We start from the raw sequence: 26,936 nt of genomic DNA on the forward strand, positions 1-26,936 counted from the left end.
GTTTTATTGAAAGATAGGCACTTTTGAAATTGGTACAAACCAACAAAGAAACAATCTGGAAAATACATTTGTATCATTTTATAAGGAACATATACAATATATATATATATATAAATTTACACCCACCCCTATTTTGCTATGACTGTTAAAAGTTTCATTCCTGAGGGTTTTGGAATCCATTGCAAATTCTAAATTAGGAAGGAAAAACTTCATCTTCCTTGGTTTGGGGCTAAAGTGTGAATTTTCAGTGTTACTATCAGGATCATATTCCCATACATCAGACTTGTCCCTGACACATGGCTACACTGGAACTCATTCCCTAGCACTGGCCCACAAATCCACCACTACTTCAAAGAGTTGAAATGCTTAGCTTGCAAATCGTGTACAAGCTTTTATTACTAAACATTTCCATTGTAAAGGAGCTTCCCCCTTGTTGCAAGCACACAAAGTGAATCATTTAAAAATCTGCTTTGACTTAAATAACAATTCAAGTATTTCCTCTAAGATGACTTTCTGAAAACCATTAATATTTATGAGGCACTATTATAAATACATTTTCTGAAAGGCAGAATATCTTTGGAATATCCTTTGTTCTGTCTTTAAGATTATATAGGTTCTAACCCAGTTTTGGTTTGCACTGCATTTTTGCTAGCTTTTAACCATACATTCAGCTAATCATTTGGAAAAATATTAACATCAGATACATGAAGGTAGGTTTCATCATACGATACTTCATCGAGAAAGCTGTATTAGTAAAGATGCATTCTGAGCGAGTCACTTGTATTGGCAGTTACGGCTGATGCTAAGGAGGTTCATGGAGCTGTTACAATGGATGGAGAGATGTCATAATCCTGAAAATGAATTCCTTTCGATGCTGTGATCTTCATAATGGCACCATTGAGAGCATCATCTTCAATGAGATTTATTAATCCATTGGCAATTGTTGATGGGCTAAAAATGAAGGAGACGTTTGTATTTTGAAATTAAAGAACGGAACTAAGTAACTTCACATTATTTTTTAAAACACCTGCATCCCGGTTATAAGGAAACATACTTCATTAAGATATTGTTACCTCTAATTCTTATTCATTGAGATGATAAGTAAATTATATAATATATTTAGTGATCATTTGGGAATACACTAGGTCATGAATTGTATTGATAAAACCAACCATGTTCTTATTTATACTAGATCAGTAGACGTCAGACATACCAGACAGAAACACAATTGAGAGAGGAATAGAATCAATTACTAGAATTTATGAAAGATCATTTTTTCATTTTCCAGACGTTGTCAATTAGAGATAACTTCTAGGTTAGGGGTAGAGGTTTTTGTCCACTTTCCCTTTCAGTGCTGGGACAACATCTGGCCCAGAATTGTCCAAGCCATGGTCTCTATGAGTTCATATTTTTCCATACATTCTAACTCAGACACAGGTCTGTGTGGGTTGGGGTGTGTGTGTGTGTGTGTGTGTGTGTGTGAGAGAGAGAGAGAGAGAGAGAGAGAGAGAGAGAGAGAGAGAGAGAGAGAGAGGAGTGGGGTAGGGAGAAGGGATGGAGGGAGGAAGAGAGGGAGAGGATCAGTTGCTTTTGTGAAAGTGGTTGAAATTTTGGAACCATACATTTCACAGTGTTTTTATGTGCTTATTGCTTGAAGTTTAGGCATGTGAACTATAATTGCACTGGAAGGTTGTGTACAGAAAGGAAATCCAATAAAGGCTGATCAAAGCAAATTCCATAATGTCTACATATAATTCTATTTCTTGTGCCTGGTTTTTCTTTCAAAGGGATTGCCAATTCAAACTTTGAGTTATATACAATTTTCTAACTCTTAAACCTTTAAAAAATTGATTGCTTGTGTAGATAATGCTTTGTTCCCTTGTGGAAAGAAAGTTTTACTTACTCCAAAATTCCATAGAATTTCATCATAGCCTTGATCTGGTCCTTATATTCTATATATGGGCCCATATTTTCTTCTTTTTCAATGGATTCAAGGATGGGTGTGTTCACAAAGCCTGGACAAATCGCATTCAGTCTTACACCACTTTTCATAAGGTTAGCAGCCATCTGCCAATCAGAAGAACACAGTCTCAGGCTTCAGCTTTTTCAAAAGTTATAGCACAAGACAAATTGAAATAAAAAGTTCTTTGAAAGGATAATGTAAAACACATGAGTTAAATATGCTCTGAAACATGGAACATTTGCCAGTGGGCTGTCACATAGCGCATAAGGACATACTCGACACACAGAAATCTTTCATGATAGCCTCACTGAATAAATTGTTTGCAAAGCAACACTACTAGACAACTCCAAACATTACAAAAGTTATCTAAGATGCTATTTTTATTGAACTGTGTGAGGACCTGAAGCTAGGCAACTGAGACTTTATTGAGGCAAACATCATAACAGAAGTTTTATTACTTGTAAATTCAATATCTCTACAATATATAAAAGTAACTTTTCATTAAACAGAAATGCACATAGAAACATTGCTAAGTATTGAGTAGTTGAAGAAATGATGTGACCCCAGGCTTCACTTTTTATTTACTAACTCAGCACTTACTAATTCAGTATTTGCACATAGCTTTAGAAAACATAACTTCTGTGAACAATGGAAGCCAACTGTAGAAATATTCCACCAGAAAGTGAAATTCCTGCTTTGTAATGGTTTATCTTGTTCCAATACATCAAAATATTTTCAAATTAGGCACTGGTTTCAAATCAGTCCAAATTAAGAGTGAAGACTGCTTTTCTTCCCAGGATGATTAGCACTGACAGCTCTGTTTTCTCCTTGCTAATGAAAAACACTGCATCCCCCTAGCCCTTCAGTGCCCCTCAGAGACTTCCCAACTACTTGGGTTTTTTTTTTTTTTTTTCTGTGTTAACGTTTTGTAGTACATTTTCCAAACAGCAGGCTAAATTCTATTTAAGTGTCCTATTTAAGGACTCCTGACATTAATATTACAGAAACTGTGTACAATTTTAAGAAAAGAATTTCCCCCATTATTTTTTATGCTTAAAATATTCACCTCTCATCCACTTTACAATGATCTATTATCGATGTAGTCCTTCATATGGTGGAAAATGCTTTTATGATAAAGATTTTAGTAAGCCCTGGTCTCCATCTTTTATATATTGAACTTTGAACTCCTGTTCCTATGCTCTATACAATTTGGGTTTCCCCTATGAGTGCACGGAGGGAAAGGGACTGTGGTTATAATTTCCTCACCGCCGCCGAGCGCGTGAATCCAATGATGCCATGCTTTGAAGCACAGTAAACAGGCTGCTGTGCAACTGGCATGAGCCCTGAAACAAAGACATGTTCTAAGTGAGTTGGTGTTCTTAAAGCAGACTGTATCGTAGAGACGGTACCAGTGATGTTTCACGGTCACATCAATTCACGATTCATCTGGAATAGACACTCATGTGAAAGCGTACACTTCTGTGCTATAAATGAAACCTAAAGCTGTCCCCGATAAACCAACATCCTACAGAACCTCTTTACTGCAACAGCTATTCCTGTCACACTTATTCTTCATATCCATCAAAGCCAAACAGACAAATCTGCTCAGGTATATATTCTGTGCCTAATGAGTTTCTTATGTGAACTTGATTTCCCCCTTTGAGACCTTCTCCTGTACAACTCAGTCCACCTTTGAATTTGTAGTCCTCCTGGTTTAGCCTTGCAAGTCCCAAGATTATGGGTGTATGCACCGCCTTGCCTGATTGAGATGATCTACTTTTAATTCTTATTAAACACGTAATTTCTCTCAGTCAAGAAACAGTGACTGACCCCTGGTTACTGTGAGATTTATATCAAATGTCGTAATAGTGTTAAATTATTCTGAGATGTGACAGTCTCCACCCAGATAACTAGTCAACACACACCACCACCACACATTTCTGAGTATCATGCCAAAGTTCAGCAGTAAACGCAGAACTTAACCACTCCCTGAGTGCCTTCCTGGCTTCAGTTTCTAAAGCATGTTTGCTCAAGAGCAGTTTAAATCCCTAAGGATGGTAGATCACACCGTGTACGCAATGATCTCAAGGTACCAGAACATGTTGGTTCTCTTGTTATTTTGGGTCAGGAAACTTGCAAGTTAATTACTTCTATCAGTATTGTCAGCAAGAATTTACTTCACCATAGAGCACACAGGAATTTTACCAGTGTAAGATAAAGGGAACAAGTGGGTAGGGAATAGGCATTTTATACGCCTGCCTTACCTGTTTGTTATAGGTTTGTGGTACAAAGGCAACTTGTGGAGGATGGTGCTCACATTATTCAGGAGTCAAAAAGTGCATCTTAATCACAAGTAAGCTAATCCGCACAGTCATGAAAAGGTCAAGGATATTTGAACTTTTATTCAGCAAAGATGATGATGAATTTTTGTTAGATATAGAAAGTTGACAAACTTATGAACTATAGTTATTGCAAAGTGTAATATAATAGAAATATATCCAATAGTCTTTTGTTGGCTATGATCATTAGCAAGTGGAAAATACTTACATTATATCTTTAGGTATAGAATTATAAATGTAATCAATCAGAACACCAAAAAACTTATTTGCCTATGTATGTATGTATGTATGTATGTATGTATGTATGTATGTATGTGTATATGTATCTCTCTATCTCTATCTACTTATCTATCTACCTACCTACCTACCTGTCTGTCTGTCTGTCTGTCTATCTAAACATAAAACCAACCAACCAACCAACCAACTAACCAACCAACCAACCAACCAAGGTCCAACTATGTACTCCAGACGAGCCTTAAATTTTCTATGTAGCACAAACCTAGCTTTGAACTTTCAACTTTTCTGTCTCAACTATGAAAGTGCTAAATTTAAAAGCATAAGGTACCATACCCCAGTGGACTTCTTTCCATAAGAACAATAGTATTTGGTTTATGAATTTATTTTAGCATTCTCCTAAGTTTTTATTGTATTTACATTTTTATAGCTTTACTGAGTTATAGCTGACATAAAATAAAACAGCATATTCTTTTTCAGGTATACACTTAAGTTTTTACATATGTATAAATAAATGAAGCTATGGTAACAATCAAGACCATGACGAAGCTCATCACCCAGGACTCTTTCTAATCCCTTCATTCTGCCCTTCTCTTCTGACCCAACTACTGATGTGCTTTATGTCAGTGTTTGCATTTTCTAGTATTTTATGTGTATGTAATCATGGGAAGTTGTTTTTGTCTGATTCTTTTGCATTTATGGCAATACTGCTGAGATTAATTCACCATTACTATTATGATTTTTCTAAAGAGAAATTCACAGAACAATACAGCATTTATCCATACCATGCATTCTCAGCAACAAATATTCAGGTTCTTTTCAGTTTCATGGTAACACAATTCAAGTAAAGAGAATTCTACTTTCCAGTTGGCCAGGCTCCTTCTTCCTCACATAAATGATTACCTGCTCCAAGCTGCTCTCCTTGGCTAGATTTGTAATCATGCTGAACAACTCCAGACTTGTCCCTGACTCTGTTTTGGGGAATGTTCCTGTTCTGGCTGACTTTATGACTTGTAGAAAAAAAATACATTTTTTTTTTTTTAGTTTCTTTTAGTTTCATGTGCATGTGCAGTGCCTCTCTGTTGTATACACACATACACACACACACACACACACACACACACACACACACACAGAGGGAGAGAGAGAGAGAGAGAGAGAGAGAGAGAGAGAGAGAGAGAGAGAGAGAGAGAGAGAGAGAAAAGAGAGACAGAGAGAGACACAGAGAGACAGAGAGAGACAGAGAGAGACACACAGAGAGACACACAGAGAGAGAAAGACACAGAAAGAGACACACAGAGGGGGGCCAATTATTCTCAAGTCTAAACTGAGGTTTTCCAGCAAGACTTGTCATCTGCTCTGAACTCCTGACAAAGCTTCCCTTCATTAATACCACCTCTCTTGCCAGTTTCTTTACTTAAATTGTAGGCACACTAATTTAAATATTTGGGTTGCCCTGAATTCATTTCCAATACATAGATAAGTAAAATTAAGCCCAAACAAGACCATATGAATGTTAAAGACATATGACCAATGGCATAGACTAGAAGTACATAAAATGCCATATATAACTCTATTTCATTATTTAGATATGATTTCTTCTTTTTTCCAAAACCTAGCAACTTTCATGTAGACTGACAGACTTCTAAAAATATTTAATAAACTGGTAACTAAATATATCTAACAAATCTTAAAACTCAACAGAAAGGAAGTAAACAACATTTAAGACAGATGAAAAATACCTTTCTAAAAAAATTTCTCTCTCTCTCTCTCTCTCTCTCTCTCTCTCTCTCTGTGTGTGTGTGTGTGTGTGTGTGTGTGTGTGAGTGTGAAAGAAGTATATGAAAATATGTTTAACCTCATTCTATTATGAAACTGCAAACTAAAATGGAGTACTCCTCCACTTCCTGGTGTTGTCTCTGCTTCTCCTTGTACTCACTATTGCTGAGTGACATACTCTCAATTTCTTTCTCCTTGTCACATGCACACAGGCAGCCACAAATTATTTTTATACCCAAATTTTAGTTTTCTTGCCAGAATAAATTAAAAATAACTCAATCACAGACTTTAACAGCTGTGAATGCTGGCGAAATAGAACAGTAGGATTTCCTATTCATTGCTGGTGGGATAGTCAAACAGTATAGGCACAATGGAGTGAGCCTGACAGGTTTTGACAATTTTTTTTTACAGTGCAAATGTTTCTTGGCACTGACCCAAAGTAATTGGATACTTACATCCTCACAAAATCCTGCACCTGGATGCTGCCAATGGTCTTACTTGCAATTGCTCAAAGTTGGAGACAAATTAGATGTCTTTTCACCAGTGAATGAGTAAATAAAGCAGTGTATACTATACTTAGAACTAAAAGTAAATGAGGTGCCAAGTCATGAGTAGATGAGGCAGAAACTATCTGTTCGTTGGGAGAAATAAAGCTGAACTGCAAAAAATGGCATACCCTATGATTCAAGCTATGACTTCCTAAACACGGCACAATGTTGGAGAGTGTGAAGAGGCCAGTGCTTGCCAGTGCTGGATGAGAGAGAGATGAATGGGTAGAATGGAGGACATCAGGGCAGTGAGTAGAGTATCACAGTACAGTAATAGCCAATGTAAGTCATTGTTCATCTGTCCATGTATACACCGAGTGAGCCTCATAAAGAAATTACAATACTTCATGATCAAGGTCATGCTAAAGTCCAGTTAAACTTGGTAAAAGTAAGGACTGTGCTTCTCATTCAGGTCATGGACCTCTTAATCAAAGCAACCGTGTTTCTGTGGTGGTGTTGGTGGGGGTGATGGTAGAGGAGTAACTCCTAATATACATTATCAATGGTAAGTAATAATGTGTCAGGATATAGCAATCTATTGTAATAAATGTACCACTACAGTAAATATGCCGATAGTAAAGGAGGCTAAATGGTGCTAGAGATACGTAGAAATTCTCTGTATTTTGTATCCAAACTACTCTATAAAATAAAGGCTACTGAAAACAATGTTCTTAGTTTTATTTTATGTAAGACAGAATCTGGCTACTGTATCTTAGCTTAGCCTGGAACTCACTATTTAACTCAGGCTAGTCTTGAACTCAGGATACCCCTTCCTCCCTTTCTGAGTAGTGGGATTATTATATGGTACCACTGGCTAGGCAACAGTATCAATTTAATTAAATGTCTTGAGAAAAGTTTATAGCACAGTGGATTGGATTGTAGGTGTCAGGCTTGAATTCTTCAGTATAGAACTATGAGCCCCTGAGACATGTCAACTTTGCAGAGATACATTTTCTATACTGTAGTGCTTTCTTATGCAAGCCAGGTCATAAAAATAGCTACCGTGAGTCTACAATAAAGCACTATACAGAATATGCTTAATATGATGCTCTATACAAAACAGCCATTACCATAAGGGTGAATCTTCATTGCCAACTTGACTGGTTCTAGAATTACCTAGGAGACATACTACATGTGAATCCAAGGATGATGCTATAGAGGCATAACTAGGAAAGTTTGAGTCCTGGACTGAGTTTTGACAGAGAAAGGGAAAAGGGGGAGGGAGCATGGAAGAGGCAGCTAGAAGCAGATGGGTAACAAGAGGAGAGTGATATGGAGGGAAGGTGAGAAGGAGGGAAATGGAGGTAAGAAAGGAGAGGGAGAAGGGGGAGGTGAAGGGGAGGGAGAGGGAGTGGGGGAGGATGTGGGTTGTGGGGGTGGGGTACAAGTTCCAGCATTCCACTTTCTTCACCTCCTCATCTGCCCAGGTGTAAAAGGCTCCATTTATTACAGGGATGCTTCCTGCCCTCAGGACATGATGATTTACATCCCTAAACTGTGAACTGAACAAATCCTCCCAAACTTAGATTGGTTTAGGCCAGTCATTTGGTTACAGCCAAAAGAAAATTATCAAACAGATCCACACACACACCGTAACTAAAAGTAATAAAGATAATTAAAAAGACATTTACTATTATAAAACATTGTTTATTATATCAATATTGTAAGAAAACTCAGATCTGTTTCTTTTAAATTATACTTTGTATTTTAAAAGTTAAGCATAGTAGTTCTCAATAATTTGAAAACTACTTTTCCCTATAAAATTTAGATAGTTCAGTGAATAAATTGCTTGTTGTAAAAGTGTAAGGACCCAGTGTCCCATCACCTGCACCTATTCACAAAGCCTGCCTTAGTAATGACCTGTAATCCCGGCTCTGAGGGATGGGCAAAGGCAGGAACGTACTGAGGGTTCACTGGTCAGCCAGCCTAGCTGAGATCTAGGTGCAGTGGGTATAGATAACAAACAGAAACGCTCTACACAAACACTACATACATAATGTATAAACAAGCATTTATGACGTGAGCAAGGCCATGTCACATACTCTAAAGCCCCAGACCTATAAAATCGCAGGACCTCTGCCAGGTCAGACATGGGGAATGGCAATATCTTCCCTGAGTTCAATATCAACCTTACCAGTATGTGAAGAAAGTATCAACCCCAGCTTCCTCCCCCTTAAGAACTTCATTTCTGGCTGCTCCCTTGCTGAGCTCCTTTAATCCACCTCTTTTTTTCAGCTGTATATAATAAACATTACATATTCTGGCTGCTGGTGCATCTCTATGGGAGCTCATGAGCCACTCATAGTTTTTCTGTACAGGTATTCATTCTCCATCTCCCAGTCATGTAAACTTCAAAGCTGTACAGGTCACAGCATGGTAGGAGAAACTCTTCACACAAATGTTTTTTAAGGACCATTCTCAGACCTACTAAATGATACCCAGATAATAAAATAATTTATATAACCTGTATAAGAAATCTGAAATACTTAAAATTACTGATATGTGTATAAAGCTATTTGAACTATAGAGTTAAAAATTCTATCTTCATTTTATTCTTTTCTAAATATTCTTCTAAGCATACTTGTAAAAGCTAGCCTTAATATCTTCCAATAAATAAAAACAAACCTTATTTTTTATTTTGAGCTAAATCAACATTTTCCCTCACAATTGTACATAATCTGCAAGAACAGTTGTTCCTCAACAGAAAGAAATCATATAAAACATACTATGTAAAAATATTAAAAATAATTTAATTTAGGGATATAAACTAGGAATTCAAGTAGGCTAATTTCGGGGGTTGTAAATTTCCTGTACAACCCCTAAGGAAGCTAACCATTGGCCTACCAGTCTATTTATTCTCTTCTCCCGCTCCTTAAAAGAGGGGAAGTGGAGAAGCAGTGGTGATTTATTTATATATGTTTATGCCCAAAAGTGACCAAAGCAACTAAAAACTTCCTCATTGTAAGTTTCCACAGGACAGCTTTTTTTTAAGGCAGTTTTGTTGGTTTCTTTTGTTTTGTTTGGTCTGGGAGAGATCTGAGGGGCTGATGCAATCGAGGTAAGCCTCCTCCCACTGAGTTCGGCCCAGTCCCAGCTCTCACGTGGCGTTTCCCTTTATTGTTAGGTTTACTGGGAGGATATATGTGAAGGTGTGATGTGGCATAAAAAATGACAGAATCCTATCTCGCCAGGATGATAAATCTGAGTAGGCTCTAGTGAACAGTTTTCATAAATTTGCTGTTAGTGCTTCCTGAAGGTCTAGTCCCTCCTGTGATGATGTAACTAAGAAACAGACTTTAAGCAGCCAGTGGGTATCTCTAGTCACACTGATAGCTGGCTTCCTGAAATGGGTAACCACACCTATATCTTCTTACGTAAGAACAGAGTTTCAGGATCACCGGAAGTCCTGTTCCTAAGTAAAGTTTGCACTGATGTTCACACACATCAGAAAAGAGAAAGACAGCTCTAGCAGACATTTACTTCTCCTACTATGAAAAAGTTCATCTGCACACTTCTTAAAAACATTTAAATTTCCCTACCAGTCCTTTCTCATATGTGTCTTAAGTATTTTTATGATCAAATACAAAAACTAAATCGATACTAATCTTTCTGGACTGGCAGGAGTTCTGATAGTATTGATCAGGATGCGTGGCTCACACAGTCATTTGGGCAGTGTGTAAGTGAATAACTAAGCTCCAGACATGAACAGTTCATATATTTCACGATGTGCACTAGAATACTGCAAGACGAATTTTCTTTTATTATCACTGATTCTTACAATGTTTTCCATGTCACATAGATTCTTTGAGATTAGTAGTTCCATGGAATTTTGAAGATAATCCCATGAATGATCTGAATTACTGTTGTTTTGGGGGAGGCTGTCTGACTCGTGAGCTATTATTCTCCTATCGCTACCCTTCAAAGATGGGGTCACAGGCATGGGCAGCCATGCCTAGCTCCTTTGCATGAACGTTGAAGATTTGAATACAGGTCTTCCTGTGTGAGCATCAAAAGGTCTTACTCTCTGAGCTATCTCCCCATCCCAAGAAACCCACTTGACTTGTTGGGGTGTCTTATCCCAGCACAGTTCTCTCCAACATTTCCTTTGAATGTGCCAAAGAATGAGTATGAAAAAGAGTGTCTGTATGACTTGTTTAAACAGAACCTCCTATAGCAGTGGCCACGTGATTACCAAGGACCAGAGTCTCTTCTGAAGATGCAGATGGAGCACATTCATTCCTCCCATCAGACTCACCTCGCTCTGCTTGTTAGACCATTAACTGCACCTGACACTGCGTCAGTGGGCATTACTCATTAGGTTCTCTGCCCAAGCCAGTGTGACAACTTGAGGCTCTACCCTAAGAGTGACGGGCTCTGCATGTCACACAGGAATCATGCTGACCTAGATATGGCCTACAACTCTGCATACACTAGAGTGACCAGAAAAAAACAAACAAACAAACAACAAAGATACTTTAAAGGAAGCAGATGCTAAAAGCACTTTGAATGGGAGAAATCATACTCTCCAGGGAGGAGCCTATCAATTGTTTATCCAATACCAAGTGGTTAGCCCTGAACATGTAGGTGCAGGCAACATGATACAATATCTTTCTCAAGCCTGCACACTTTTAAGTATGATTCCTGTGTTCCCCTCCGAGTGTACCCATAGAGGGAATCATTGCCATCTCTAAGTAGATACCATAGGAGAAAAATTAACCCAGTTTTCCTTAATGTACTGTAGAATTAGCATTGTAATCATGTTAGGCCTGCCATTCTGATTCTAAGTAATGCAGAAAATAAGACTTCAGTCTCATTTCAGAGTTCCCAAAGACAGGTATTTATAAAAATACAAGTGGTAGTTTTATAGTGGCTCAAGGTCACCCGCTTGTGACTGTTAGAGGAGTTAGGAAAATTCTGAGACTCAGGGATTGACTGAGTCGTAGATAGTGCCACATCCTACTGCTGGCCACTCCTGCCTCACTGATACTACTAAAGAAACTAGTAAGAACAGCTGTGAGGCCTCCCTCCCTCCCTCCTTCCCTCCCTCCCCCCCCCCTCCCTCCCTCCCTCCCTCCCTCCCTCTCTCTCTCTCTCTGTGTGTGTGTGTGTGTGTGTGTGTGTGTGCGTGTGTGTCTGTGTGTGTGTGAAGTCACTCCACTGAGACTAAGCAGGTAATTTAAGGCCTTCCAGTTTTGTAGACTTGCTGTCATCAGTAATCATGTTTCTTAAATCTATGACTTCACTGGTTCCCTTCTACAAACACTGATGGACTTTCCATGGAATTCTTGTTGCTTGCTTGTTTCTTTGCTTGAGAGTAGACACGGTTGCAGGCTAAACCAGACCTCTAACTTTCAGCCCTCCTGCCTTAGCTTCCCCAGTGCTGGTGTTATGGGATATGAAACAACGTGTCCACCCCTAACTGCAGTTTTTACAGTATGGTTTCTTGACTAAGTTGCTCCAGATATTCCTGGCTGTTACTGAGGAACACATATATTTAGCTGACATTAAACCATTTTGCTTTGAATGAAAACCACATCTGGATGGCTTGTGTAGTGTCAGTTCTCCAGTCTTCGGTGTGGTGGGTGGAAAGGCATTCCACTGAAGCCATGTTCTTATATGTACGACTAGGGTATATTTTCCAGATTTTTAAGTAGCCAAATGAACCATGGGATCGCATTATGCACTGTGATGTGAGCACAGTGAGGTCTACTGAGGCTTGGGTGGTTTCAGGGTGGGGGTTCTCCATGTGCCTTTCTTTCTTCTCCTGGGCAGAAAGGAGTCTACTCCATCGTCACCTATGCCTTCCAAATTGCTTATATAGAATAGGTACCCAGGGATTCTATAAGAAAGCAGTCTGAGAAAGCAATGATAAGAAAGCCAGTAACCAGCACTTCTCCATGATCTCTGCATCACTCCCTTCTTCCAGGATCCTAATCTTTGTGAGTTCCTACCCTCACTGCTTTTGATGACGAACTGTTATATGAAAATGTGAGAGTGATAAACCATCCCCCCCCAAAAAAATTAATAGGCACCCAGAGATAAGGATCTTCTCCTTGATGATATACAGGTGTTGTCTAAACTTACTATGTTTTGAAACTAGGGTGTGTTTGGATACATTTGTCTTGACAGCTGAGCGTGTACCATCTACTACAACTGTCCTGTTTGTAAATTTCACACTCCTGCTAAATTCACAAGTGAGCGGAGAGCTCAGTCACTTCACATCACATTTACCCCGTCAAAAGTTATTTCACATGCGTTACTATTGGGAAATGTTAAAATAGACTTTGAAAAATAGTAGGTTAAAAGCACACACACACACAAACACACACACACACACACACACACACACATACACATATACACACAAATACACACTCAGAAAACATACAAAGAGAGACACACATACACACAAACACACATACACACTCAGACACAGACACACATATACACACCTATACACATCAAGACATATAAAAACAAGCACATAGGCAAACAGACATGAATACACACACTGAAGCAATACCATGGCAAGAGAACTTTGAAAAGTCTCAGATTCATTGTTCAAAATTTTTGCATTAAGTATAGAAAAATCTAATGAATCATTAAGAAATTAAACAAACATTCAGATCATATTCAGTCTTGTCTTGGCAATTCATAATATAACTCACAGGCTTATTTCGTGGTCCAAATGAGCAATATTTTGAAACAAGAATTGCCCTTACCTGCTATTGAAGAAATATTGATGATGATACCACCTTCACCACCATTTTGTTTGCTCATGTAGTCCAAACCAAGGTAGGTCCCACTGATAACAGAAACCTAATCCAGGGGTGTAAACGGAAACAGTGACACATCTTTACCATATGCCCACATAACAAAGACATTGCTACGTCAGGTATATCAGGAGATCTTCAATAATTAATAAGAGCTTCCTCACACATTTTAAGGTATTCGATCTGTACAATATAGTAATTCAATATTAGCAGTAGTGATTAAAAATTATGGCTTTTTTACTGTTATTGCACAAACATTGTTTTGCTTTTATTGAAATAGATTTTTCCTGATTACAGTTTTCTCCTCCATCTATTTCTCCTGGTTCCACACCACCTCTTCCATCCAGATCCACCCCCTTCTGTCACTCATTAGGGATTCTAAGGAAATACAATATAATATAGTATAATATAACATATTGATAAAACAATAACTAATATATTGAGATAGGATGAAAGAAACAGAAGAAAAAAGCCCAAGAAAAGACAAAAAAAATCAGATACAAACCCATTTATTTATATACTTAGGAATCCCATAAAAACCACTATATACTGAAGAAATTGTAGGGTAAAAAGAGAGACAAATGTATACACACACACACACACACACACACACACACACACAGAGTGATATATTTAATATTATAAAATCAAATTAAGATATAATCTAAAAAGTAATATTAAAAAAAAATCAATGTCATGACACTATGGGACAAGGAACCCCCAAACTTGTCCTTGAGTTCAGTTTCTGTGGCCATATCTACTTCTGAGCATGGAGTCTACCCTGGCAGGTAAGAGTCTCTTCAGGGGAGTGCCTTGGCGAAACTAAATTGTCCTTTGCCTGCACATCCATTCTTATCAGCAGAGCACAAGGGCTCCCTGTTCCCTACATCCTTGTCAACATGATTTTATTTGCTTTCTCGGTGACTGTCATTCTGACTGCGGCGGCACCATGGCGTCTTAGTACGGTTTGTATTTGCGTTTTCCTGGTGGCTAACAGTGCTGAATGTTTGTGTTCTGTCTGCGCGTCACATTTGCGCTGCATATTTTAAGTGTTATTGGTTCACTTCATTAACCCATTCATCAGTAATGTTTTGTATGCGGTTGCGTTTTTCTATCTGAGATCCTCATATATTCAGGTTCCTAATCTGCCATTATATCAGTGGCTCTCCACCTTCTCAGTGCTGTGACATTTTAATGCAGTGCCTCATGTTTGGTGACCCTCAACCGTAAAACCACTTTTGTTGTCAATTCATAACTGTAATTTTGCTACTGTGATGCTTCTTTATGTGAATATCTGACATGTGGAATATGTGACCAGTTCACTCGGTTGTTTATTTTGCTGTGAAACTTTTGACTTTCACAAATCCCATCTGTCAATCATTGCTATTATTTCCTCAGAGAGTACTTATGTAGGTGGCATCTCAAAGTATTTATTCAGCTTTTTCTTTTAATAGCTTCAGAGTTTTAGGCCACAATAAGGTCTCAGATACCATTTGCATTGGATTTTTTACAAGTTGAAAGGCAGGGATCCAATTTTACTCTTCTACAGGTATACACCCAGTTTTCTGAACACCACTTGGTGAAGAGGCTCTTTTCTCCAGTGTCTGTCTTTAGCATCCCTGTAAGAATTCAGGTAGTTTCAGCTATAAGGGTATAAATAAGACTTCTCTATTCTATTCTATTCTATTCTATTCTATTCTATTCTATTCTATTCTATTCTATTCTATTCTTCTATTATCAACATACCTGTTCTGTGTTAGTTTCATTCTGCTTTGTTTGTTACCATAACTTTATAGTGTAACTTGAAATCAAATATTGTGTGATACATCAACCCTCATTCTCAGAACTGGTTTGCCTATGCAGGGTCTTCTTGCTTTATACACTATGACTTGAGTTGGCCTGGAACTCCCTATGTAACCCAAGCTAACCCTGAACTCAAGGCAGTTTTTCCTGCTTCATCTTCCTTTGTGCTGGCATTGCAGGCATAAACATTCTTACATCTGTGTGTATTTTTTGCACGTAACACAGAAGGATGTGACGTCCCCAGAGCTAGTGTAGACATTGACTGATATAATTCCATCTGAGAAAATTCCATTTTCCCTTATAGCGTTCTGTGCAAGAACAAGGAAATAGCCCAGTTCCACCTAAGTGAGACCTGAGGTCGAAACGTTGGAGGTAGAGGTAAAGAATAGGGTCTGGTGTCATTTTGTTGTTGTTGTTCTTAAGAAAATGAAAAGGAAATGGCTACATTATTCCCCTGACATTTTGTGTAAATGTTCAGACGCTGTAAAGCACAGCCATGCTCACACCATGACTATGAAGTCCGTGTGAATGCGCCGAATGAGCCAGGTTGGTGAGGTGGAAGGAAATCAGGCTGTAATGACAGCTCTCCTGTGGCCCTCAGTGTGGGCAAACTCTTCTCTAGTTCTAGTTTGAGTAAAGATTTTCTACCATGTGGACATGGCCTCTAGACATATCTAATACCGTGTGTCCTTCCATGCTTCAATGGAGTCATCCTCATAGTCTAATGTTTTCCTACCTACATCCTGCAGTAAAAAATGCTTTCTACTTTTATTCTGACTTTTACAAATTTACTACTATCAGAAATAACTCAAGGGAAAACTGACACTATTTTTCCTCTTCCTTTCTGTTTCAGCTCACGTTCTTGAAATGTGAAAATTCACTTTTGATGGCTTAATTCTTGCTTTATTTATACAGCAATGGATAGGAAAAGGTCACTAGTCTGAGACTGAAAGTCCAGGTTAGTGTGTACCTTCCTTTCATTTTAAAACATCCTTTGTCAGCAAGTACTCAGGAACATGACCCTTTCCTAACTGCACTTTTACAATGATAATGAAGTTGGAAATTCAATTTATTTAAGGCCTTTTCCAGTGAAGTTTGAGAATAATTAACTTATCACAGTTCCCCTTCAAAGGAAAAAAAAAAACCCTATTGGGTTATAAAAGAAGGAAAAAAATATGTAAAAGTTTGAAATTACTGAAATCAGTTAGATTCTGTTTCTGTTCAAGTCTTCGGCAAATCTGACCAGGGTTCTCACTTACATTTATCAGTGTATGCTTTTGTTCAATATTTAAGACTTTTACTGACATTTTTCAAAATCTGAAAGATATAGATAGGTAAGAAACGTATACAACTTTAAGCTTCAATTTTAAAGTCTTTAAAATATATTTTATTTTATTTTATATGTATGAATGCCTATCTGCAAGTATATATGTGCACTATGCAGGTGACTGGTACCTCTGAAGGTCAGGGTAGGACATCAGATCCCTGGACCTGTAGTTATATAGGGTTGAGAACCTCTATTTGGTGCTGGGAACCAACTGCATATTCTCCGTAGGAGCACCCCAATTCTCTTAACTGTTGAGCTACCTCTCCAGCTCCCTAGTTTTAAAATTTTACAAAGAATATTAATTTCCATATTTTCTGGGTGGGTAGAATATTTTCCTCAGCCATGTAAGGACTGAATATCTTTTAAAGCAAACGTGTTGATGAAAGAAACATTGAGTAATATTTGATGTTTGGGTTATACATAAATGGTATTTCATATAAGTTTGATAATAATATTTTCTTTGTTCCAGATTTTACACACACACACACACACACACACAGGCATGCATGCACGCACACACACATTTAGAAGAAAGATTATAGAATGAAATATTTCTTATTTGTACTTCTTGGATTTGAGCAATACTTTCTGTTATGTATTAGATCATTGAATCAAACACCTAGATTAAATTCCATATGTCTACATTGAACAGAATATAAGTTGGGTTTGTAATATTATTTAAAGTACATTGTGAGTATATCTAAAATTCTGTTTTTGACTCCAAGGAAAATATTCTCTTTAAATAGAGAAAAGAGAAACATTTAAACTGTTGACAAAATGATAATGTTCATTCAATACTTTTGGTTGGGAAGAGACAACTTTGAATTTTAACACTAAAATTGTGGTCAGAACTCATTCTAAGTGTGAGACATTTTTGCCATTTTCAGTATTTGTTAACTTCCACCCATGCTTTTCAGTTCCCTTGTCCTGGGAATAGTTCTAATGAAGGGAAATTGACAGGTGGGAATGTCCTAGTTGTGTGCTTCCTTTTTTACTAGCCACTGCATGTTTCTATAGTACACATACATGATACATATACATGAACATTTAAAAAGACAACTTTTTTCACTAGCAAATTCCCAATGCATTATTTCTCCATTTCCCATATCACATTTCTGTCCACAATGAGGTAGTTCACAGTTTATGAATTTTTACACTACAATGTAATGAGAATATATATGAATCATGCAACCTTGCTTGGGTCCGTGTGTTCTCTCTCTGCCAGTTCCCAGAGAATATTAATAGAAATGATTATTTTCCTGAAATCATTGTTTAATTTTTCATGTCTAAACTCTTTTGTTTTAATCTTCCCTTGTCTTAGTGCTAAACACTATGTCTTCTGAGTTGTTAGAGATATTTATAATTTATCAAACTCTTCCCAATAACTTCAGCAACAATTCTCATTGTTAAGAGTACCAATGGGAACAAATAGTTACTTGTTCACTTTGTCTGAAGCCAACAAAAGGAAACACTTTCAGAACAATGCTTCTTTAAGCAAACTAAAGGAGATGATGAGTAATTAGTCCTTTGATGAAACTGTACTTTTGCTTCCCCAAAATTTCAATACCAGGTGCAGCCCCTGGAAGCCACCAGGAGGTTCTACTGGGTCTACCCATGTTTCTGAGTCCTGGCGCAGAAAGAAGTAACTTTCTCTTTTCTCCCTACCACTTTTCTATTTTAGGTTGTGGCTAGAGTCTAGTTTGCTTTGTCTGACACTTGGAGATTTTTTACTTTTTCTCTCAGGTTACTCTTTCCATCATTGGTCTGGTGTCTGCCATACAGCTGACCTCCACCTGGGCTTAACTCATACAGCCTGGACATTTTCTATTTCTTAAGTTCTTATTGATGAATCCATAATAAACTTATATCTAAAGTCTTTTAAGCAGTAAAATTTCTACCTATTCTCCCAATTCATTTCCTTATTCAAAGCATGATCATGGGAGAGGATTCCACTTTGTATGAAAAGGAGATGGTACACAAATATGTATTCTCTCACTTTGAGCAGAAATATGCTTTTTGGAATGTCTATGTCTTCACACTGGGATAAATTCTTCTCAAAGATTGTAATTCATTTAAGCTTAACTGTCCTTAGAGAAAAGGGATTTAATTTCTTTCCCAAACAGTGAAATTCAAGGTCAGATATTTAAATCAAGAGTTCATGAGTTTTTAGATTTAAGACTAAACTTAAGTTTTGACTAATTCCAAATGTGCACCGTCCCTTCTGTTGGAGTAGAAAGTAGTATTTCAGGAAAGAAAATCACCAACAAGAGCTTTCTATTTTGTTTTTTATTTGAACATACTAAAGGGTTCAGTATATGTTGATTATACATCTAAAGCATATTGAATTTCTCATCTGCAGGGAGATGAGTAGTTTATACTTACTAAAGCTCGAAAACTTTAAAAGAATCACAATATAGAATGCCTCTACCAATATTCAAAATATGCCAGAATTGATCAATAGATATTGATCTATTGCCAGAATGACCTTCTGTGATTCTGCACACACTCTCTTTATGTAGAACAGTATTAGTGAGCTCTGGGGATGGGGGCGGCTGCAAGGGACACCACTAAATGACAGTATGAAGGAAGAAGCTGAGAATGACTTGTGAAACAATAGATCAGAGGAAGTTTGAGTGTGTTGCTTCTATGTGAAGACCGATGAGATCATCAGGGTGAAGGACAAGAAAGGCATCATCCTCATAAGAAATGGAAGTGTAAGAACACATGGGACAGTTTGGCAAGTCACCAAAGAGTGTACTAAAACACAGAGATGCACACAAAACTTTTATGTAGCAGTTCTTAAAATATTCTTTGGACTTCTATTCTGTAAGAACACACAAAAACTAATGTTCTGCCCCCAAAGAACATAATTTGTGCTAGTGTAAATTGTACATCTATAAACAATTCTAATAGAACTACAGAGTTCCAGGAAAATGGTAGAAAGGAAATATGCTGTATGGTATTTCTCAGGAGGATGCTTTGGATTAGAGGCACACAACAATGATATAATGTCTATTTTGTATACGTAAACACTGAACTCAGTCCTAGTGGATGGGGAGAGGAAGAAGGAAATGATGACACAGGAAAAGGAGGAAGGGGAGGAAAGCCTAGGAGATGAAGTTCTTTATCTCAGAGGATCCTCTCTGGTATGGGAGCCAGTGGAGGAAGCATTCAGAAGGGAGAAATTCCCTAAGATCAAGGCAAAAACAATGTCTCTAAAATAGAGGGTTTTTTTTTTTTTTTGAAGAAGAAGAATTGGAACTATAAATAAATATTTGCACTACACTAGCAGTGATAATCAAGTTGGAGAAACAGGGGTTAGTCCGCTGAGTTTGTCTAACTTGTGGGTGGAGGCACAAGAAAAGTAACATATTTTAAAGTTCTCCATGAGTTTGCAAAGGTCATGGCAGCAATATCTGAAGCTAAGAAGATAGGTTGTGCCAGCAGGTTTCAGGCACAATTCAGTATAGCGAAGTTTTCATGTGGAAGAAGGAGTACAGAAGAGTTAGTTGTAGAGTAAAGGGTTTAATAAAATTCCCCAAATCTTCCTGAATCTCCTATTTACAGCTTAAAACATGTTTTTTTATATTTTTTTAAATAGCCCCTGTTAAAGCAAATATGCCCATTTGATGAAATATCCAAAACCTGGCACTTTTTGAAAATAGCTTTGCTACTTCATGTTCTTTATGTTAAGTCTTGTTATTGTGTATTGTTTCTGACACCTGTTTTTTTTTTCAGATACAAGATACAATAACTGTTTATTAGAAATGCACTGAAGGTAAGCTGCCGATTCTCAAGTGATAATAATAGTCATAACATTTCTGATAAAATTATTAAAGACATTAGTGATGTTGAAAGAAAATAGCTCATATATATTTTGTATTTTCTTATGAGGATAGGCAGACAAATGAAGTCCTTGAGTTTAGCTGTGAACGGAAGCTGGCACAGTTTATAAGAACATGCTTTTAAATCTTTCCAGCTTTCACGTCTTTTTATACTCAAAGATTCTGTTTTATTGAGTAGCAAATGAAGTATGTTTTAAATAATTTCTTAATAGAATAAAATATCTATCCAAGTAATTTACAAAAGGGCAGAAAACACAGGGGCATTAAAGTATAAATTAAAAATGTACAAATAAATATAAGTGGCTTAAATTTACAAACACTAAAAGAAAGATTGTTCCCTTGATTAGTTTAATAAACTAATATCTTACAGTTTAATATCAAGAAAAGACACTTCCCTTGAAAGGTTATTTACATTCTCAAAAGAAAGGATGGAAAAGGAGACTTAGATAAAAAGGAATCAAAAGAAAATAGCACACTACTAACTTTAAATCTGGAATTATAAGCTTAGTCATCAGTTTTCTAGGCAGCAATAAATAAGATCAAGCCATAACATAAAGTCAAAATATAACTAACTAAAACCTGAACAGAACCATAGGTTATAACACTTATAAAATAAGTTTATAATACTTATAAAAAGGAGAAGCAAAAATATCAGTGATTTCAAGAAAAAATATGCAATGGTTTATTGAATGTGAGTATAGCAAGATAAAGTAAGATTTTGAAAGAGAGTAAGTGTGATTATTGGTCATAAATATTTCACTTATCTTACTCTGTTTTTTTGGGGGGGGACTTGAGCAGAAAGAAGTCATATGACTATTTTATTTGTCATGAGTATTTGTTTGCTTCAAGTATGGGAACCACAGGCATGCCTGGTACCCTCAGGCCTCAGAAGAGGAGGAGTGTTTAAGTTTGCTTGTAACGGAAGCCACAGGCAGTTGTAAGCTGCCACTGTGTTCTGGGAACGGAACTTGTGTCCTCTAAGAGCAGCATGCTCTTAACTGCTGAGCCATCTCCCCAACTCCACCCAATTCCTATTTTTAAGCTCGTTATTCCCTAGAAGACACTCATGAAGCAACACTCTATTCTTACACATGAACTGGTCATGTTGTACTTGACAGCTGGCTACTTGGCAAATTTGTAAAAATAACTTAAGCCAGGCAGGGCATGGTGGCCCTGTGTAAAATCCTTCTGGCATTTTGTTTTAGTTACACACGTTGTTTTTTTTTTTTTTTTTTTTTTTTTTAATTCTGGAGAAAAGTTTGGTTTAATAGATTTATGTTGAGGGAGTTCTTAACATGGTACAATCAGCTCATTCGTGCTACATTGCATGAATTGGAAACTCCACCTTAAAACTGAACTTGTACCTTACTTCAGAGTGAACTCAACTTCAAATGTTGTAGGAGACACACACACACAGACACACATAGACACACACAGACACACACACAGATACACACACAGACTCACACACACACACACACACACACACACACACACACACACATACACGAAGGAAGTGAGAAAGGCTGGAATGGGAAGAAGGGAGGGAGAAAAGGATGGAAGGTGGGAGGTAGGGAAGGATGGGTGGAGCAAGGAGAGAGAGAGGAGGGGTTGGGGGGAGAAAGAATGAATTTCAATCTTACCAGCTACAATGTTCAATTGTTGCTTTAACATTGTTTTCTGATCCATTTCCCCAAATTTAAGACTTGTTTTTTAGGGCTGGAGAGATGGCTCAGTGGTTAAGAGCACTGACTGCTCTTCTAGAGGTCCTGAGTTCAATTCCCAGGCAACTACATGGTGGCTCGAAACATCTCTAATGGGATCTAATGCCTTATTCTGATGTGTCTGACATTTACAATGTACTCATATAAAGTCTTAAAAAAAAGAAAAACCAAACAAAGACTTGTTTTTTAAATACGTAAGTTGAATCACAGAGTTTAGCAATCTTGACTTATTAAGGATTAGATGGTGAATATTTTTAGCATTGCAAGCCATAAAGATTTTGTTACAACATTGACTTCTGCCATTATTACAAAAATCCAGGCCCAGAAATACATAGCAATGACTGAAGGTTGTGTTCTAATAAAATTTTATAGATACTGACTTGCAGTTTCCCTTATTCACGTTTTTTTTTTTTTTTTGTTAGTAATCCTTCAACCACTTAAAATGTAAAAATAATTTTTAAATTATCGGTCATCTGAGAACCAGTGGCAGGCCATTGGGCCTATGCATTGAGAATGTAATGAACTGTGCTTTTCCTTATCTCTATCTAATATTTTAAGAGAGATTTTCATAATTACAAATATCAAATATCTTCATCTTCATAAAGTGTCTATTTTCTAACTTTGGTAACTTCTACTTTTCTGTGCTAAGGTTATTATTGCTGTTCTATGAGTATAATAATAAACTTTTCTGTGTGAAGAAGTGTGCTAAATACTTTTAGACAATGAGCGAGCCTAAAAGTAGCTTACCAAATTAATTTGTAGAGTCTGTTCCCAGTTTTTCTCATTGTTCACTCCTGCGTTATTGACCAAAATATCCAGTCTTCCAAAATGGTCTACAACTTTTTTAAAAGTTTCTAACAAAAGAAGAAGAGAGATTTTCATTTTCCATATATACAGTGAAGCCATTTCATGTGAGAGGAAATGCATTTTTATTGGTTTTACTTTATGATTTTATTCTATTTTATTGTTGTTCGAGAGCTTGAATTTTGGACTTGTAGGCAAGAGCATCAGGACATTCCAGGAAAGAGCTCTAGTACTTAACTATACCCAGTCATCTCTTACCTTTTATTTTGAGTCAGAGACTCACTAAATTTCCTACATTGTTCCTAAACGTGGAATCTTCATGCTTTTGCCTCCCTAGCTGAAATGACAGGCAAGCACCACCAGGTTTGGTTAGATTTTTAAAATCTATTTGACCACATGGTAAAAATTTAACCTCATAACCTGGTTCTCAGTAAGTGATCTGTTTTGTTGCCTAGAATTACCTGTGTGTTAGAAACACAGTTTGGTCATTGAATGCCTACTAAAGCAGAAATGCACTTCAGCCGATTCTTAGACGATTTGAACTCACATTAAAGTTCTGTAATCAACAAACTGATGAGTTGAATACTAGAGAAGTGAGTATCTCAAACTAGGAACTCTCTTGGGTTCAGTTTGGGCATCTGTTATCTTTCTCTTCCTAAGAAGGAACTGGACCTCTTTGGTATGGACAATACACTCCTTTTGTTTGTTTGCAGCGAGGGTCAAATCCAGGTCCTTTCACATTATAGAAAAGTGCACTAGCACAAGAACTATGCCTCTAGCCCTTCAATTATCCCTTCTTAATAAGCTGTATTCTATAGTGAAGCCTTAAACTAACTCAAGTACTCGTGCACTAAAATCCATTTGGTCGTATTTCAGGAATATCTGGTGTTAGAATAAGTAAAAACTGACGTTTTATTCGGTCAATTTCATTGTGTTAATGTTGCTTTCATGTTAACTATTCCATCCTTCATCCCTGCTATCACTGACACTTCACAGTATGGCTTTGTATAAACAGTGTTTGATAAGGAAACTTTTTATAGGTTCCCAGACCTGAATCTCACTCATTCCAGTGTCTATCAATATAAAAAAAAAATCATGAAAGCCCTTTATAACTAGTTAAAGTTGGCTTTACCTAGCCTTGGAAAACTTGGTCTTCTTAAATCAGCCTCTTATATACAGCTATAGATTTGACAAGTTCCATGGTCATTTTTGCTCTATCTCTATGACTTCAGACTGTAGACAACTATGTGTCTTCTTTCCTGTGGGAGATGCATATTCTCAGGCCTGCAAGTGAACATCTGGGTTCTTTGAAATAGACAGATCAACTCAAATTGTATGTTGACCGGAATAAATTTAGAGAGTTATTAACAACCATTGAATCTATTTGGGGAGCCAATTACTATGAAGGGTGATTGGTGAGCACAATGTCAAAGTTTTGGATAAGCATTATTTTACACTCACTGGGCAATACTGGAAAACAACAACAGTGTTATCTATAGATATAGATATAATTTTTAATGGGATTTTAAAACCATTTCTTAAGTCTTAAGTTGGTTCCAGAAAAAGCCTAGGCTCCATGCTTGTTCCTCTGCTGGGACACCCCAATTTTATGGAAAATTAAGTTACTAAGTACATTTATCTGATTTTCCTTAATTCTCTTCCCTCCTGGTTGCCACTGCTTAGAATTTTACCGAAGTGTCCCATGCCATCTGCTGTGTGACATCTCACCGAGATTTCAGCTCTAGTGACTTAAAAGTTTGCCCCCTCTGCCATTCACATGCCATGAGACTCTGTGATTCACCTGAACTTCCTAGGCCTTTTTTGGTTTGCTGAGTTGCATAGTACCACATCTATATGAACCCCGGGAATCCTTTCAGCTCTGTGTTTTTATGAATCCATTGTATCTAAATGGTTTTAGAAGTTGTGAGCAACCTTAAGTGCTGAAGTTTTGAGAATCCTTCTCCTTTATGAATGTAGGTCTCTAAGCAACGTTGGGACTTTTTATGATTGACAGGCCTTCTGGACCATTTCCTATGTGTCTGAGGTTCCTTCACAATCACATATGTTTAAGGAATATATTCATAGCTGTGATACTCATTTTAAATACTGGCAAAATAGCACATGAAGCCACATAGATCATCTATACTGGTCTCTGTTCCAGCAGCATGAATGCTGGACGGAACGTGACTGTCACTAAACCTAAGTGACATGCTATCACTGAAACTATCCTCTGGCAAAGGATGTTCTATCATGGCTTCTCTTAAAGATTTCTTCTGCACACTCTGGCTGTGTCTACCTGACAGTTTAGCATCTTCCGATTTTAACGACATTCTCTTTAATCCAGTTACCCGTATCTTAAGGCTCACCGACTTCTAATGGATCAGTCCCTTTTTATTCATAGGGCATTCTATGCTGTCTCAGTAACCCACTGATAGAAACTCTAGTGTGGGACAGGGGAAATGTTCTGACTTCTGGATTAACAATTTACTTTATTTCTTTGACTAATGCCTTGTGAAGCACTTTTTTTTTTCTTTTTCTTTTTCTTTTTTTTCCTCTCAGGGAAATTATCTTTAGGAAAATCCTTTGAGCCCTCTCTCTATACAGCCAGTGTGCATTGCTGATGACAATATTCTTCCTGATGACACAGGAGTAGATGGATCTATTTTAAGAGATCACAGAAAAACAGGAAAACATTGGGGGAAAACGATAGAGCCTTTTTTTAAAAAAAATTCTAATGCCACACAGTTATTATTTTAAGTCCCATCTTAGAGTAGAAACCCAGAGCAAAGATCTGGCCAAAGGCAATTGGTTTGCCTGTGACCATGACCTGCAACTTGGAGTCTGAAGTGTTTATGAGAAAGGCATGCTGAATGTGGCTATCATTGGTTAAGTCTTCCTTGTTTCTGATAGCTGCTTGCCACAAGGTTCCTCAGCCTGTCCCCTCACTGGGTAATTAACTATAGCATGTCACAAAGGACTTGATTACATTCCGTGCTGTCAAGTGGCTAAAACTAGAGGATTTCTTAGGCAGTCCTGTCTTCTCTTAGTTTTTATTGACCTTGGGTTGTCAGGAAAACAAAAACAAAAACAAACAACAACAACAACAACAAAACCCACAACAGTTTGAACTATCCATGGGAGCTAGAACGTCCCAGCTTCCCAGGAGAGAGCTATGCTGGCTCTCAGCCTTGTCTGTTCCTACCTGGCAGTCTTCAGGTTGCTGCTTGCTCAGGGTGTGTTCCCGAGAGTCTATGGATTGATTCCCTATGTCTTACCTCTCAGTTGTTTCTGGTCAGCCACATCACACTTGACGAACAGTGTCTTCTGAGGTTCGAACTGCTCATCCAAAGCAGCTTTACATTTCACACCTGCCTCAAGATTCCAATCCACCAATGCAACCTACAAACAAGAAAAGAGGGAGCGGGTCTTGGATGAAGGAAACACCCGCCACCAATCCACAGACACACAAGCGATGGATAAACAAGACGCTCCCTCCTTAGACCTCAGAATGTGCTCATCCAAGTTCGGGTTCTCTGCCAAAGGCGGCAGCGTTGGAGGTCTGCTCGCGAGCCTGGGGCTTGGCACCCCGGGGGCTCCGGCGGCAGCGTGAGGGTGGACTCGGAGAAGTTCTTACCTTGGCGCCATGGAGCAGCAGAGCTTCAGCGAAGGCTTTGCCTATGCCCTGTGCCGCGCCGGTCACCAGGGCCACTTTGCCGTTCACGTGCATGGCGGGTGGCGTCTCTGCGGGTGGTGGGCGAGCTCCGCGTCTGGGCGCTGCTGCAGCTTTTATGGCCCCC

The 26,936-nt window shown here is 37.8% G+C and overlaps 1 protein-coding gene across 2 annotated transcripts; it reads right to left on the bottom strand.

Annotated features, from left to right (window-relative positions):
• On the bottom strand, window positions 1–26,936 carry HPGD (15-hydroxyprostaglandin dehydrogenase). Of its 2 annotated transcripts, XM_080929026.1 has the most exons (7): window positions 26,774–26,936; window positions 26,415–26,538; window positions 23,083–23,189; window positions 13,586–13,682; window positions 3,230–3,306; window positions 1,904–2,067; window positions 1–951 (listed from the first exon to the last, which is right to left on the bottom strand). In XM_080929026.1, the coding sequence occupies exons 1-7, from the start codon at window positions 26,864–26,866 to the stop codon at window positions 813–815; spliced, it is 801 nt and encodes a 266-aa protein (XP_080785152.1). In that variant the 5' UTR covers window positions 26,867–26,936; the 3' UTR covers window positions 1–812. The 2 variants fall into 2 exon arrangements, with proteins under 2 accessions (XP_080785152.1, XP_080785153.1); XM_080929027.1 differs by lacking the exons at window positions 1–951; window positions 3,230–3,306 and having other exon boundaries at window positions 1,930–2,067.

This window comes from Micromys minutus (assembly GCF_963924665.1).
Source record: "Micromys minutus genome assembly, chromosome: 14".
Lineage (NCBI taxonomy): Eukaryota > Metazoa > Chordata > Mammalia > Rodentia > Muridae > Micromys > Micromys minutus.

Coding starts and splice junctions, on each gene's coding strand:
- HPGD (XM_080929026.1), bottom strand. CDS start 26,866: ATGCACGTGAACGGCAAAGTGGCCCTGGTGACCGGCGCGGCACAGGGC. Junction 23,190..26,414: donor TGACCAGAAACAACTGAGAG/GTAAGACATAGG, acceptor TTCTTTTGTTAG/AAACTTTTAAAAAAGTTGTA. Junction 13,683..23,082: donor AGACTCTACAAATTAATTTG/GTAAGCTACTTT, acceptor CCCCTGGATTAG/GTTTCTGTTATCAGTGGGAC.